Source organism: Capsaspora owczarzaki (assembly GCF_000151315.2).
Source record: "Capsaspora owczarzaki ATCC 30864 unplaced genomic scaffold supercont2.1, whole genome shotgun sequence".
Classification (NCBI taxonomy): domain Eukaryota; class Filasterea; order Ministeriida; family Capsasporidae; genus Capsaspora; species Capsaspora owczarzaki.
Window position 1 is genome coordinate 743,030 of NW_011887292.1, and position 16,594 is coordinate 759,623.

The 16,594-nt window shown below is 57.7% G+C and overlaps 2 protein-coding genes across 2 annotated transcripts; both read left to right on the top strand.

The window, feature by feature from the left end:
• Positions 1 to 192: 192 nt before the first annotated feature.
• Positions 193 to 8,738, top strand: CAOG_00220 (hypothetical protein; the record flags this gene model as incomplete). The annotated part of the gene is made up of 3 exons (XM_004365034.2): positions 193 to 774; positions 865 to 5,217; positions 5,281 to 8,738. 3 exons carry the CDS (start codon positions 193 to 195, stop codon positions 8,668 to 8,670), a joined length of 8,325 nt encoding a protein of 2,774 aa, XP_004365091.2. The 3' UTR covers positions 8,671 to 8,738.
• Positions 8,739 to 9,317: 579 nt separating this feature from the next.
• Positions 9,318 to 16,583, top strand: CAOG_00221 (hypothetical protein; the record flags this gene model as incomplete). The annotated part of the gene is made up of 9 exons (XM_004365035.2): positions 9,318 to 9,348; positions 9,454 to 9,762; positions 9,882 to 10,010; positions 10,113 to 10,273; positions 10,375 to 10,461; positions 10,554 to 11,024; positions 11,125 to 11,259; positions 11,364 to 11,507; positions 11,613 to 16,583. The coding sequence occupies 9 exons, from the start codon at positions 9,318 to 9,320 to the stop codon at positions 16,581 to 16,583; spliced, it is 6,438 nt and encodes a 2,145-aa protein (XP_004365092.1).
• Between the last annotated feature and the right edge of the window lie 11 nt (positions 16,584 to 16,594).

Below are 16,594 nucleotides of genomic sequence, written 5' to 3' on the forward strand. Positions count from 1 at the left end.
GTCGGCAACAGCAAGTCGGGATTTCGGACGAAATGAACGTTTCGTTCAAGTTGTTCAGCAATCCTCAAAGTCGGGATGTCAAGTATTGCATCGTCAAGCTCGGGAATTCTGAGAATGCTGAGACACGTTCAGTCCATTCACAACAAGCAAAGTCTCTCAGCAGAGGAGCTGTCGTTTTTTTTTTTGGGGGGCATGGCGGGAGTCGTCGTCCGCCACCCAGCAGCAGTGCAAGAGCACACATACAGCCACGACGACGACGACGAACGCCACCATCATGATGCCGGTGATGGCAGTGATGACAACGGCGGCGGAACGAGTCATCATCGCCCACCGTTTGCTGCTGCACGATTCAAACCAGCCGCCGCCCTCGTCGAGTCGTCCGCGCTCATCAACCAGATCGTCGCGTCCACTGCGCAGATGCTCATGGCAACGCATCAGTCGAGCCAACTGCTGCAGACAGACGAGCGGTACAGGCTCATCAGTCCCGAAGCCCTGGATGCGCTGCGCCGAATGATTGGGCGGCCGGTTTCAAGCACATCATCCAGCCAAGCCACGGGGACGTTGCCATCCTCATTGATGACAAAGACCCAGCCCAACAAGTCACTCGTGCGTCATACTGCTCAATGGAACAGCAGCCAGGCGGAGGAAGGCGGTGACGACGACGCGACAGAGGACGCTGCGATCGCCCAGTTGCGAGCCAGCCAGCAACCAGACGCGATTCTCTATGACACTGTCAACGACCAGTCCGTGTTTCCCCTTGCATTGAACGAGAAGGTAGGATGAGGAGTTGGTGTGTCTCTCGCATGTTGAATGTACAACTAACTCGACAACTTGATGCTCACCGCGTTTTGCTTCAACAATCAGCTCCTCATTCTCACGCTCGAGCGCTGTCAAGATCGGTACGAGCGCGCTTGCAAGTACTTTGAGACCGAGCGCGCCGCCTTGCTCAAACAGAAGGCCGAGCTGCAGCAGCGTCTCTGGCAGGAAGAAAATCCCGAACTCTCGCAGCAACCGCCATCTCCCGACGCGTTTGTGGATTTGGGTTTGCGCCGAGGCGACAGTCAAGGCAAGGGTCGGTCCGCATCCTCCTTTCGCCGCTTGTCCCGGGCTGGATCGCTTGACGAGCATGGATGGAATGGCGTTGAGGAAGACTCCAACGCTGGCCAAGTTCGTGAAGTTCGAGCGGCATACAATACCCTGCTGCTGGACATGATTGACCGATTGTACATTGCACAGTTTGAAACGACCGTGTGTCTGGCCGTGCAGGCAGTGTATCGGACAAAGCTCGAGCGGTTTCGGCGACAGCACGTCGACTTGGAAGTCTCGTTGCGGCAGGCGTACGCACATCTCAAGCTTCTCTCCCGAACCAACGTCGCCGTCATTCCTGAATCTCACAGCGTATTTGGCGCCATCGACGCTAGTCTTGCAGCCATTCAAGCGGACGAGTCTGCGATTGGCATTGCGAGCAAAGGGGAGTTTGACGTCGCGTATCGGCAAGCGCCCACCGGTCAATCCATCGGTCAAAGTGACGCTGGTTCTTCAACAACACCTGCAACATCGGGAAGTACTGCTGCGGATGTCGAAGAAGTCAACCAATACCTATTTGAGTTCAAGAAGGCAGTCTTTGAAGAACGGCAGCGCTCGGCTTCGATGAGCGAAGAGCTGCAGCTTCAACAGGAGGCGCTCAAGCAGTTGCAGGCCCAGTTCGAGCAATCTGAGCGGGAGCGGTCGTTGCTTGCCGCATCCAACGCTCAACTCGAGCGAAAGTTGGCTGCGTTCGCAGTGACCCCTTCGGCAACGGCCGTCAACGACCAGTTGGTCCCCAAATGGTCGCTTCAGCCTCTTGCTCTGCAAGACTCTGCTCCTTCAACGCCTGCACATTTGCTGCGCCAGCAAGCGACGGCCTTTGTTCTTCCCGTCACTCCGTCTGTTCCGGTTTCCCAAGGCCCGCGCAGTACCTACTCTGCTCCGCTCAAGGCACGGTCCCCCGAAGAAGAGTTTGACATTACCGATCAGCAACCAACAGCAGCGGCATCTTTTGTCAATGTTTCCGATGATGCTGGACCACCGACAGTTGCACCCGTCTTGGACTACCAGACGGTGGCCGTCTTCAATGCCGATTCGGATGTCACTGCCGGCTACGCTTCACAAATGACGAACGTGCAGTTTGCTCAGCCCTTGCAAGCTTTGTCACTTTCGAATCGACTTGAATCGCAGCAGTCCTTGAATCGACTCGAATCGTTGCAGCAGTCTGAAGCGAGTGTTGCAACCGCTTCCCTGCAGTCTGCAAGAGCGCAGGCATGGACAGAGGAGCGCTCTGCCACCATCGCACGCTTGTACACCCTCGAAGAGCAGTTGCGAGTTGCAAATCAGTCCGACATGGCCAAGCGAGTGGCCGTCGCCAAGCGGCTTGTTGTGAGCAATTGCCACACGGATAGCGTTGTGTCTCCATCATCATCATCCAGTGCGGCCCAGCAGTTGCCGTTGCGTCCGACATTGCCCGCACAGCAGCAACGGCGGTTGGTGCTTTCCAGCGTGTCTGGCATCTCTGCAAATGCACCACCCGCTTCCGGCGGGTTGTCGATTTCCCAGCTTTCGCATGTTTCGCAAGCATCTCCACCAGTTGAACGACCATCACGACCCCCGCGGCAGGTTTCCCTCGCTCGTTCACGAATACAGGTAGCAGTCATACCAGCGAGCATGGAAATCGCGCACCGAGTGCAGACCCCCGCTCTTGTGCGAAGCTCCATTCGCGGGTTCTCTGCCCGACCACCAGCCGCGCACGCGGTTTCAGTCCAGTCCACTTTGACAGCTCTCGATATGGATCGAGCGTCCATTGCCGAAAGCCTACAAGTGTCCCGATTGAAGCACGCCGCGGCATCTTCTCAAGCTGCGGTGACTCAGCTAACGACTCAGGTTGAGGAACGCGATGCTGAAATAATCGCCTTGAAACGTTCGAATGCCGAGCTGCAGCGTGGCCAGGAAGTCCTGCTTCCTGTTGTGTCGTCGAGTCCTAGATGGCCGGAATCCGAGGTTCCGTCTCCCGCTCTGAACGGTTCTGCTGTGTCTCCTCCGAGCTCAGTGTCAAACGCTGCTCTCACCCCCGCCGTCATGACTCTTAGTTCCGCTTCTTCCACGAGTGTGGCGTCGACCTCGGCTCCGTCGTCATCAACAAGCGAAACCGCGCCGGGAGAACGACGCGTCCCGTCCTCCGTAACCATCTCTTCTTCGTTGCACGACAGCCCAGCCCGGTGGGGCGTACAAAGTGGCTTGTTTGTGATGGACGAGTTCGAGATGGTGTCACCGCCGGATGAAGCTCCGGATGCATCGTCGGGCCCTCGTCCAGCAGTCGGAGCGGTTCAGCATCCCCAAGCCCTGCAACAGCAAACAGCCTCGCTGCCGAATCTAATTCCTGTCACAACGTCTGTGTCCTCTCCAAACATTGCTGCTGCCTCTGGTGTCCCGAGCGCGGCGGCAGCCCCTGCGACGGATGCTCGCGCGGAAGAAGCTTTCCGAGCAGAGCTGGACGATGCACAACTCAAGCTGACCAGGCTCACAGAGCAGTTACAAGCTGCAGCAACTCAGGCGTCTGTCAACGATGCTCTAATCGTGAATCTTAAAAGCGATCTTCAACGCACCCAACAGCAACACCAGTCCGCTAGTGAAGCATTGGGGCAAACAGAGTGTGAGCTGCAGCGCGCGACGGAAGCACAGGCCGCTCTCGAGCTCGAAAAGCGTAATTTGGCCTCGCAGCTGTCAGCGCTTGAGCAGAATGAGCAAGTCTATCAACAGCAGCACTTGCAAGATCAGCAGCGCCAACGGCAACTCACCCAAGAGTCACGCACACATCAAGAGTTGCTGGCGCAAAAAGACCAGCAGATTGCCTCCCACCTCCACGACCTGGATCAACAGACACGAATGGCCGAGCGCCAGGGAGCAGAACACCTTCGCTTGCGACAACAGCTCCAAGAGCTCGAACAGCGCAGCAGCAGCAGCCCACCTGCTCCACTTGGACGATCTGCTATTCGTAGCTTTTCGAATCCGCCTCGCGCTGTCACTAATCGCACGACTCAAGCCGCTGGCTTGACACCCCAAGCGGACAAGTCAATTCAAGCGCAGCCTTTCACAGCGATTGCAAAACCTGTGGCGTTGTCGGGCATTTCGATCGTGCATGCATCTACTGCAGTCAGTGGCTCTGATTCCGGCGTTCAAACAAGCCAGCCACCCAGAGCGGACAAGTCAGTTCAAGCGCTGCTTCCCACACCGATTGCAAGACCTGTGGCGTTGTCAGGTGTTTCAATCGTGCGTGCATCTCCTGCATTGTCTGATAGCTTTGCGCAGACGGAATCGACAGAGCCAACTACGACTCTTCTGTTCGTCTCTCCAGTTGCAACCGTCGCAGCCCCGATGGTTTCCGGTCGCACGATTGGCACGAACGTTGTGCGGTCGTCCGTCTTTGTCGCTCATGCGCTGCCTTTGGCCGCGTCCGAGACTGCAACGACCGGCATTCCACCGACCGCAACGACTGCAAACTCGATCGAAATGCAAACACTTCGAACCATGTGCTCTGATGCGACCAACATGCTTCAAGTTGCGGAGGATCGGATTGTCGCCTTGTCGGCGCAAGCTGACGCAGAGAAGGCACGCATCCGTACTCTCGAGTTGCAACAAGCGGAATTACAGCGCGATTTGAATGAGTTGACACTCGAGCATGCGGCTTTGCTTCAGACCAAGCTGGCTGGTGATGCCGAGCTTGCGCACAGCCGCGACCGTATTGCCCAACTGCTTGCCGCTGTACCCGAGTCGTTAAGCTCTGCACCGCCTCCACCTGGGCGCGAGGTTGTGTTGAACCTGTCTCTGATTCAACAACAGTCAATCCCGCCGCCGTTGCCGCTTCCGGCTTCTGTGAGCAGCGCTCCTACTCCTGCCCCCGTTGCGCCAACGCAACAGCTCGCCAGCGAATCCAAGCCGCTCTCCTCTCCGGTACCATTGCCGTCTGCGTTGTCGAGTTCCCCGTTGGCTGTGGGTGGCATGATTGACCAGCAGCAGCAACAGCACCAGCAACAGCAACAGCAACAGCTGCGAGAGGCGCTTGCCGCAACCCGTCGCCAATCGAGCCAACTGGCTTCAGATCTGCTGGCAAAGCAGCAAGAGATAGCATCAACAAGCACATTTGTTGCATCTTTACAACGTGAAAAGCGCGCCAGCGATTCACGTGTGGACGGCGCGCTGCGCGAGGTGGCTGCGCTGCGACAGCAGCTTGCTTCTTTTTTCCAGCAGCAACAACAACAGCAGCAGCAGCAGCAGCAACCCCTTCTTGTTGGACGCGCTGTTGCACTCTCGGTATCAGCGCTGACCTCCGCAACAGCCGCTTCAGCTCCTATCCCTGTGCCTATGCACGAGGTGCCCGCTCGTCCGGCCACGCTGGAGTCTATTCCCAATCAAGTGCATCCGCTCGTTTCTCCCGTGCCTACGACCATTCCCCACTCCTTGCCGTCAAACCAAGTCGCTCTAGCCGGTTTGACTCGAGATGTACGTGACAAAGGCACACAAAGCTATTTGCTGCCACAGCCCGTGAGTGCTCTGTCGAATTCCGCTTCGACCACCGCAATCTCCGCTGCAACCAACTCCAACGCCACTGTCGCTCTCATGCCTGCTCCTTTCTCTCGGCGACTTGTATCTGTGGAGATGTCAACCATTTCGACCGCTGATGCGAGACCTCCTTCTGAACCGGCGCCAGCTCTGGCCGTTCTTGCTCATAGTGCCATTGAAACCACGCATGCCTTGAGCGTTGCTTCCGACCCGCCCAAGGTTGCTCGTGCAAGGGGGGTTCAAGTTGACATTGCCCATCGTAGCACGACGGAAGCAACTGCTGGTCACCTGTCTGAAGGCGAGCTTGCCATTCGCGAGTTAGCCGAAGCGCGGCAGGACATTGATCTGTTGAGCAGAGAGCGGGTCGAGCTCGTCGGCCAGATCAAACTGCTGGAAGCGTCCGTTTCTTCGTTGACACTGGCGCTAACCGAGTCCAACCAGCGTGCGCTTGCTGCCCAGGCGGCGCACCGTCAAGAACAGCAAGCCAAGCAGCAGCAGCAAGAACAGCAAGCCAAGCAGCAGCAGCAGCAGCAACAACAACAACAACAGCAGCAGCAGCAGCAGCAGCAACAGTCGTCTGACGAAACACACGCCCTCCTTGATAATTCGCGTCAAATGGAGGCACACGTGCAGCAGATTCAGGCTCTGGAGCTCAGCGCTCGGCAACAAGCTCAGCACAGCCAGGAGCAAGCTCAGATCCAAGCGCACCTGCTCGAGGAGAAGAATCAACAGCTTTTGCAACTGCAAGAGCAGCTTCGCTCCAATGCCCAGCAACTGCAACAACTCCAGGCGGAACTGACAAACTGCTCCGCTCTGCTGCAAGCCAAGGAGCAGCAGCTGCAGCAACTTCACGTCGAGACTCTCTCCAAGTTGCAACTCAAAGACCAGCAAGTGCAGCAGCTTCAGATCGACTTGCAAAATCACGCGTTCAAGATGCAAACAAAAGAGCAGCACGCTCAAGACTTGCAGTATCAGCTTGCGCTTCACGAGTCGAAATTCGCTCATCAACAGCAACTCCAGCTGCAAGCACAAGAGCAGCACGCTCAAGAGTTGCAAAACCAGCTTGCGCTCCACGAGTCGAAACTAGCTCATCAACAGCAGCTACAAGTCCAAGCAAAGAAGCAAACGCCGATGGCGCCTTCGATCACCCTACCTACCAGCACTCCAGCTGCACCTGCCGCCGTGTCCGCGCCACAGCAACTCGACACGCGAAACCAGCTCGAAATGCAACTTGTTCTAGCCGAGCGAGAGCGGACTGCGTTGCAAGATCGGCTTCGCGCATTGGAGCGCGAACTGGACAACGTTCGCCAAGTTGCTTCTTCACGCGAGGCCGAGCTGGCTCGCGCCACTGTGCAATTCCAGCAGCAAATCAACACACTGAATCAGCAACTGGCCCAGACAAATGCGCGCTTGATCAATGACCTGAAGGAGGCTGCAGCCCAAGCAACCCTTGCCACCACGCGACACGCCGATGATCGTAAACAACTGGTCGCTCAGGTGGAAGCGCTCCGTTCGAGCAGCGTGTCGGCCGAAGCAAACTTTTCCTTGCGCATGCAGCAGCACGTGAGTTCCGCAACACAGGAAGTAGCTCGCATCAAGTCCGAACTCGATCGAGCAAACGAACGGATGCGCAGCAGCGAGGAAGCGCTCAAGGCTGAGATGGCGTCGCAGCCCGTCCGCATTCGCGAGGCAGAGGCCCGCGCCGCAGCCGAGGCGAGTCACCAAGCAGGCCTTGCCCGCCAGCAGATTGAAGCTGGACTGCGCAGCATTTTCTCTTCGTTTGCCTCCCATCCGCTGCTTCGCCAGTCCATCGCCATGGCGTCTGGTCTGGCATCTGCCTTCCCGCCGCACTCTGGCACCGGCATGAAGGAGTCGCCGCCGTTGTGGATTGCCACACTTGCAGATGCCTGCTCGCAGTGTCTGCGCCAGCTCGATCAATCCACAACCGAAGTGTCCGTTCTCAGGTCGCAATGCGAAGAGCTACGCACCGCACAAGCCAAAGCCGAAGAGTCGATGCAGCTTGGTCGGATTGAGCGCGAGTCGATTGGACAGCAGTTGCTCGAGGCAGGGCAGGCAGCCAGCTACCGCGAAAAGGAGGCGGCGCAGGCCGCTCTGCGCGTCGCAGAAGCTCAGGCCCGAGTGGAGGATTTGCAGGCGCGCTTGCGCCTCGTCGAGACCCAGCTGAGCTCGGCACAGCAGCAGCAGCAGGCGACCAATGCCGAGCTTTCTGCTTCCCGAGTCGAGCAACTTGGGCTGCAAGAGAGCCTCCATGCCGAGTCGGTTCGAGGCAACCAGATTACACAGAAGGTCGTCGCCGTGTCGAACGATCACTCGAAGGCTCTCCGCCTGCTTGCGGAAGAAGGTGCGCTGCGTGCCGATGTGGTGCGCCAGCTCGAAGCGGCCCTTGCCTCCAACCTACAGCTTGCCCAGTCAGTTGCCACGCAGGAGGCTGCATGCTCGGCAAGCGAGGGCGCTCGAGTCCAGGCAGTGCAACGCATGCATGCCGTGCTCGAGCAACAAACGCACCTCGAGCAAGAGCGCGGCCAAACACGGCTGGATGCGCTGAGCGTGGTTCAAGAGCACGCAGCACGGCAAGAGTCTGCGCTGGCCGATCAAGCGCGGCAGATTCAGTCCTTGCAGGCGCAGCTGGAGCAGTCTCAGCAGTCGCACGCAGACACGCTTGCCAGCCAGGCGGCTCAGCACGCAGCAGCTCTGCAAGCCACGCAACAACTGGGCAATGCAGCTCAGCGCGAGGTAGAGTACTGGCATTCCATGCACGACGCCCTTCAGCAGCATGTGCACTTGCAGCAGCAGCAGCAGCATTATCAGCAGCAGCAACAGGAGCGAGACTTGCTCAAAAACAACTTTGCCATTTCCGCAGATGCCGAGGCAGCCATTGCTGGACTCTCAAACGCCCTTTCTGCCGTTAGCGCACCACCTTCCGAGCGAGGTGCTTCCAGCCACTCCTCTGTCGATAGCACTGGTGTGGTTGCGCAGTCCAAGATCAAAATGAGCGCCATTTCGCAGAGCTTGCAGGCCCGCCGTGCGCACCGATCTGCGACCATCACCTCTCCATGAAAATTGTAATTGTTTGTCGATTTTCCACATCGTCTATATTAATAATACTGAACAAGAATATGAAGAGAGCTAGATGCAGGGTGGTCTCCATTTTTTGTCCCGTTATAGGAGGGTTCTCTCTAGCAATACGTGTACTTGACAGTTTCAGTCCTTTTTTGCTTTTTCTCAGTTTCTTTCTTTTTTTTTCTCAGTAACTTTTTTTCTTCTCTCAGCATCTTTTTTGTTTTCCGGGTAGCGAGTCCAATGACCAAGCGCCGCTCATCCCCATTCGGGGCGGTTGCGACGGCGCTGCTTGTTGTGGTCGCCGTGAGCTGCAGTGCGGTTTGGGTCGACGCGGTGTCTTCGAATGCTGCTCCAGCTGCTGCGATTCGAAAGAGCGCTGCTGCTGCTGCCGCCGCCGCCGCTGCTTCATCATCATCGTCATCATCATCATCATCATCATCGTCATCATCATCGTCGTCTTCATCGTCATCAGCTGCGTCCGCACCGGGTGGCGATCATCAGTTGAACGCCATTCAGATTCTGCTTCCACGCGCTCCTGCTCCATCTCCACCGAGCGCGGGCGGGTCGTCCGATGCTGCGTCTCCTGGCTCTTCTGCGGCGTCGGTTGTCTCGTTCAGCCTCGAATCGCTGAACGGCTGTTACACATGGTGAGCGCTGGCTTTGGCTTTGTCTTTGGTTCTTGGCTTTGGCTTTTTTGGCGCGAGATCTCACTTTTTCAAAACACACGGACTGCGCCTCTCCTTCACAGGTCGTCCACGTCGCCGCATGTTGCGATTGCAGAGCCAGTGGTGGTTGTGTCTGCGCAGGACCCGCAGCAGCTGTGCGGAAACGACGACGAGAAGCGCCTGTTTGCGACATCGAGCAGCGACGACAATGCTGCGAACGCTGCTGACGATGGTGTGTCTGCGCCCGCCGCGCACCAAGATGCATCTGCGAGCGATGGCCGTGCTCGCTGGTTGAGCTCGCGCCGGAACGCAGCTGCGGGAGGCTCAGCGAGCGGCAAACGCTGCACAAATTCCGCTCTCGTCATTCCGCGGTTTAACGTTCCTGGCGTTCGTGCATCCACGGTGATCACTGCCGAGGACGCAGGTATGTCGCGAAGCGCATTTTTTGGAATCAGTGCCGAACAGTATGGCTTTTGGGATTTACTCACGTAACTGGTTGAGATGTTTTTTTTTTTTTGTTTTGAATTATTGTGTGTACTGAAGTCGCCAAGTTACAGCTTCGCTGCGATGTCTTTGTCGACGAGATTAAGAACATTGACATTCTCACCACGACGCGCGTTCTCCATCGCGGCGACGAAGAGGTGTTTGTCGTGCAAGCATTCGACAGCGAAGGTGCTGCCTGCTTTCTTTTGTTTTGTGTGCTTGGATGTCTTTTTTTGCTTTTTTTCCCGTCGTGCACTGATCACTTCGATAACTCCATCACAATCCCAACAGGCAACATCTTCAGCAGCCTTGAGGGTCTGCGATTCGAATGGAGCATTCTACCCGATCCTGACACCTCCGCCGGACACACTGGCACCGACGTTCTGCAGACTGTTCCCTTCCGCGATTCGTCTTTCAAAGCGTCCGAAGCCATTCTTGAGATGGAGTCGAAGGTGAGCAAAAAAGCGTTGCTGCCTTTTTTTTTTTTTTTTTTTTTTTGCAAACAAGCACAGCTTTCTCACTGCGATTGCTTGGTGTTTTTTTTTTCGTTCAGGGCTATCTTGGAAGCTCCGTCTTGCTGCGTGGTCGCCACACCGGCACGGCGCTCCTCAGTGCTCGCATTATCGAACCTAGCTTTGAGGTATTCGGTCTTTTGATTTCTTGGAGACGACGACTGCTTTGTCGCATCGTGTTCTTGTACCATTCACTTTGTCTTTGTTTTGGACAAACCAGCACGTCCCACCGTCCGCCGTCAAGCTCTTCATCATCGAGCCATTCCGCCTCATTCCGGAATCGGGCGTTTTCTTGGCCCCACTGACCTACTTGCGATACCGCATGGAGCGCTTCCACGACGACGGCTCTGGCGTGCGCGAGATTGCCTTGCCTGCACCGGCGTACGAGTGGACCACCAGTGACGGAAAGATTGCGAGCGTCATGGACAACGCTGGTCTTGTTCGTGCAAACAGCGTCGGTATTGTTGATGTCATCGTTTCGGACAAGAACATGTCTGAAAACGCCGCCAAAGCTTCCCTGTACGTGGTCGACCCCAGCGCTCTCGTCTTTGACATCCACCCCGTTCATGTTGCGCCCGAGGATTTGCAATATGTTGGAGACGAACCGAACTGGACGCTCGAGATTGATCGCGAGTACATCATCACCGTGACCATTGTCGACGCTGACTGGCATGCCCTGCTGATGTCCGAGGTATATTTATACGCTTTGTCTTTGTTGAGTGTCGAACTGAGCGACCTGGCGACGGGTTTCTTCTTGGTCTCGTTGCTCACATTTTTCTTTGACGCCTCAGAATATGCAACTCGACGTCACCTTGGACAAGGGATACCTTCAAATTCTGCACGGATCTGCCAACAACTCGTACTTTCACGTGCGGACGGTGCGCGTTGGCACGACTGCTGCTTTGGGCATGCTTGCTGTCATTTCGGTAAGTTCGGTTGGCAGAGTTGCTTCATGACCTTTTGCAACCAGCGCATATTGACCGTTCGTCGTCCCCCCCCCCCTCCTTTAAACCTACACGACGACTTGCAGGATCCTTTGACAGGCGACTCGTACTCTCTGCCAGTTCCCTTGACCGCAATGCACTCGATCGACATTTTTGCACCCATCCGAGTTCACCCCCAGAACGTCTATCTTCCCTATGATGGCGTTGTTCAACACCGATATGGACTAACGGTAAAGCGAGCCTGGTTGCATCATTGTTCCGCGATGCGTTTCCTTCTCCTTCCACCTAACTCTTGTCTGGCTTTGTGACTTTTTTTTTTTTGCTTTTGCTCACAGGCAACGGGAGGCAGCGGCGAGTACGCATGGCGTGCATCTGCTCCGGCAATCGCATCGGTCAATGCGTTTGGAGTGGCACTTGCCCATTCTCTTGGAGTGGGCGAAATCGTTGCTGCGGATCGTCGCAATCTTTTGCACTACGGTTCATCGCACATTCACGTGCTGCTGCCTCAGTCGATGGACTTTTTGCCCTCACTGGTCGAGGCCGAAGTGTCAAACACCCTCTCCGTCCCTCTCGCGGTCTACGGTCTCGCCGGAAGCGCCAGCAACGAGCAACACGAGAAAGTTGCCTTCCATAACTGCTCGGGACTCGCCATCACCCTTCATGTCTCGGACAAGGAGGTCTTCCGCTTGATGAGCTCGGGCGAGCCTCAGATTGCCGACGCGCTCCCCGCCGCAGCGCTTTCAGCTTGCCTCGCCGTGCGCCTTGTTGCGCTCCGAGAAGGCTATGCGACCTTGACGGCCACCTACTCTGTTGACGGCTTGGAGTTTTCGGCCCAGACGGTTCTCGCTGCCTACAATCCGTTGACGGTGGTGCACCCTGCCCACCCGAACGAGCCCGTGCCGCTTCCTATCGTGTCGATCGGCTCCAGCGCTGTTGTGTTCTACGACGGAGGTCCGCTGCCTTGGATTAGCGAGCCGTCGGCTTACCGCCAGCAGCTCAGCGCGCTCGATCGCGAAGCAGGAGTGGCCAGCGTGGCCGACTCTGCCGCCGTGGACATTGTCTTGCAGGCACCAACTCCGTACCAGCGTCTACGTGCATATCGCGTCACCTGCCTCGAGCCTGGCGAGTACACGCTGCAGATTGCTGTGAGCAACGAGCCGACGTCCAACCACCCGTATCCCGCCACGTCGACCACCACGACTCGCTTTGCCTGCCAGCATCCGCACACCATTCACGTCCAGCCAGCTGTCGCGCCAAACCCCAACTTTGTTGCCTCCTGCCCTTCGTCATACAACCTCGCGCTGCGCGCATCACTGTACCACGTGCGCAACGACCGCCAACTGACATTCTCGTTGGTGGTGCTCGACGCCCAAAACCGCACCTTTACCAACTTTTCGTCGGCCGACATTGACTGGTCTGTGTCGGACTCGTCTTTGGCCTCCTTCGATGTGGACGCCGAGCTTGCCTCGATGGGCCTGTCCATTCCGGACGCCAACGACGCGCGTCACGCGACCGCCGCCGAGCAGCATCGTTGGTGGCTGCGAGCCACCCGAGGACGGACGGAGCGTTATCTGCTCTTGGGCATTGGCGAGGGAACTGTGCGCATTCAGGTCGCCGTCAACGGCTACTACCCCGAAGTGCACGACTCGCACGGTCGTCACGTCAGCTTGCCCAACGCTCGCTCGGCCCCGCTTGTGCAGCAGATTGACTTGATTGTCGTTGCCAATGTGCGTCTTGCGACCGACACGGCTGCCATGTTCAACCACCCGAACAACGTGCTCTCGTTGGACGTGCTGAGCGGCTCGGGCCATCTTCGTTCCACGTCCAACGACACTACCGTGGCCACCACGACCTACGTTCGCCGCAATTCGACAGTGTCTGTGCGCGCTCGGCATGTCGGCATCATTTCCCTCACGGTTGTCGACGAGTGTCTCGAAGGCTCGGTTGCAGCAACCGCGACAGTGGCCGTGTCCGATGTGCACATGATTGAAGTCCAAGTGATCGACAAGGTTCAGTTGGGCCGTAGCGTTATTGCCAGGGTGCAGGTTTTGGACAATGCTGGTCGCGTGTTTGATGCGCGTCAATACTCGTTGATGCAGCTGCGACACCACACAAGCACGGACTTTATTCAAATCCAAGCATTGCCGCTGGCCGCCTCTCGTCCTGCGTCAAGTGATTATCTTGCCTCATCCGCCACCGGAGCCAGCAACAGCGACGGTACCGACGATGACCTGCCACCCACTACCTCGGCCTCTTCATCATCTGCTGCTGCTGCTGCTGCTGCTGCCGCCGCCGCGCGGACGTCTTCTTCCGCCGCCCACCTTCGCCAGATTTTCCTCAGCCAAGACTTTGTTGTCACTGGCGTCGCGCTGGGTGTCAGCATTCTCACATTCCACACTGAACAGCAGCACCCGTCCGGCTTCAACGTCGTCGTCGAGAGCTCGCCCGTGTCCATCCAGGTCTTCCCACGACTCGAGCTCCGACCCAAGGAGATTATTCTCGTCCCCGGAGCGTCATGGCAGCTTGAAAAGTTTGGCGGACCGACCGGCCGAGTCGCAACCATGTTTACGATCGACAATGCAACCGTGGCCAGCGTGACTGGCGCGACCGGCATTGTGACTGCCGCCGAGCTTGGTCGCTCGACAGTTGTCGCTCAGGTACTGGGCTACAATGTGCTGACTGGCGAGCGTATCGTCCATACTCAGGACACTGCGTCTGTGATTGTGACGTTGCTCTCCGGAGTCCGTCTGAGCGTCCCTGCCGTGCGCATTCTCGAGGGCACTGAAATGACCATGCAGGTCGTTGGCAAGACCAACGTCACTCCGCTGACTTCTGAGGCTGGTTCGGCATCCGTTCACACACAAGATGCTGCTGCTGCTGCTGCTGCTGCGGCGGCGGCATCGACGATTGGTGGTGTGCCAACCGCGACCGGCAGCGTGGCACCACCGGTCCAGACCTCAGTGGGCTACCACGGCCCGACGACGGGCGACACGCCATTCACGTTTGCTTCGTCCAACCTGCGATTTGCCTGGTCTAACAGCAGTCCTTCCGTGCTGAGTCTGCGCTCCGTCTATCAGGCCGCAGGCGAGCATGTCCACGATTCCGATTTTTCAGTCCGCGTGCGTGCAGGAGCACCAGGCCGCTCTGTCGTGCGCGTTGAAGTCCAGCACGACCTCGAGTCGATTGCTCCTGGCGGCGTGCTGCGCTACTCGGATTCCATCCAGCTCGAAACCGTCGAACGCCTGGTCATCCTCTCCCCGCAGCGCCTGCTCCTGCCATTCGAGTCCCGCTTCACGGTTGTCACCAACAAGGATGGTCGAGTGCCTCTGCGCTACACCATCATTGCCCGCTGCACTGGTGCCGTCTCGACCACGCGCGAGCCCATCACCGTCTCTGAGCGGGGTGTGATTACCACCTCGCGTATTGGTGGTATTGTGGACATTCTTGTCACCTCGGACGACAATGGACTCATCCAGTCTGATGTTGTTCACGTCGAGGTGGGCCCCGTTGTCGGAATTGCCGTTGTTCCAGCGCCGAACAAGAACGCCGGATTGGTCGACGCTGAAGGAAATGGCGGCGGCGTGCGCCTGCGCTTGCCGGTCGGAGACACTGCCGGCTTCCTGCTGGAGCTGTACAACGAGGCCGGTGAGCGCTTCAACACCACTGCAGGCACCGAGGTCGAACTGGCGCTCAACCGCTTTGATGCAGTGCGTGTCGCGACCATGCCCCTCAACAACCCTCCTGGTTTTTACGGAGAACAACTTGCATTCCATGTCACGGCTGTCGGGGAGGGCGACACCATTTTGCACGTCCACCTTGCCCGCCAGCCTGCCATCGCCGACTTTATTCGCATTCGATCTGGCAACCACTTCGAGCTGACCATGTTCCCGGGCTCGAACGTTTGTCTGCGCACTGTCGCGCGATCTGGCGTCAGCCCTCGCGCGGGCCGACCCAGCTCGTTTGCGTCCAAGCACCTTGCGGAGGTCGAGGTCCATGGCGCTCGCGCGACTGCCAAAGCGCATGGCCTCGCCGTGATTACTGATGGCGACACCGAGGTCGCCCGCATCTCTGTCAAGCCTGTTGCAACCGTCGTGATTGACCCCAGCCAGCACACGTGGATTACCAACGCGCCGCTCGCGCATGGCGAGTCCGTGTACCGCATCCCTGTGACCTTCCAGGACGCTTCCGGCTCGCAGTTTAGCCATCTGCAGGACTGCTCGTCGTCTGAGACAGCACCCGCGTTTGTGCGCAACGTCCAGTTCAAATGCAGCCTGGACACGCAATCCTCGAGCTGGTTTACGGCGAACGACGCATTTGATCCTCAGACGGGTGCTACTTCGTGTGAGCTGCACCCCCTGGCCCCTTCGACCTCCGCCATCGACCACAAGTTCGTCAAGCTGATTGTGCGCGTCCCCTCAGGCTCTGGTGCAGCCAGCAAAGCGGACGTGGAAGCAGCGGTGGACATTTCATTCATTCCGTCGTTCGTCGTGGCGCTTGCTTCGAGCGTGCGGCCCATCGTCGCCGACGCGAGTCTGACAATTGCTGCAAATGTCTCGGCATCATCCAGCCTGATCATCTATGGCGCAGGTGCGCACGTTCATCAGCTGCGAACCATGTCTGATAACTCGCAAGTTGCCGCAGTCCTGACCTCGCCGCTTGTCGTCAACAGCGACGGCAATGCGCCATTGGAAATCCGATGCCTGCGCCAGTCGGACGCTGTGGTGGATGTCATGGTTTCGAGCTTGCTCACCGGTCAGCGCGCCGTGATTCACGTCGACTGCAGCGGTTCGCAACAGCAACAGCAACAACAACAGCAACAGCAACAGCAACAAAGCCAGCCTGACGCTTCCGACCCAACGCCTGAAAAGCCCTCGCCCCGATACATTTCAAAGCGGATGGACGCGCCCAGGGCAGCGGCTGCCCCAATCGTGGAGCGGACGGACACGCAAGTTGAGGCGTCTGCGCTCTCGACCTACCTCTATTACGCAGCTCTGCTTGGAGCGTTTGCTGTTCTTGCCATTGCCGTCATGTTGGTGATCAACGCGCCTCAAGCCAATCGCAATCTCCGTCAACCCCCGCGCACCCCGCAACGGCCTGGCACGTCGCCGGCTAGCTCGCCGCTCGTCACCTCTCGCGTGCTTTCATCGCCAGGCAGCCCTGCTGATTTGACTGCTTCCGCCAGCCAATTTGCCTCTCCTGATCAGTTCAAGCTGCAATCACGCTACACTCAAAACCAAGCCCTGACCCCTGGGCGCAACCTGATGCGCAGTCCACTCTCTTATCAAACGCGACCCAATGCGTTGTGACACGAATAATG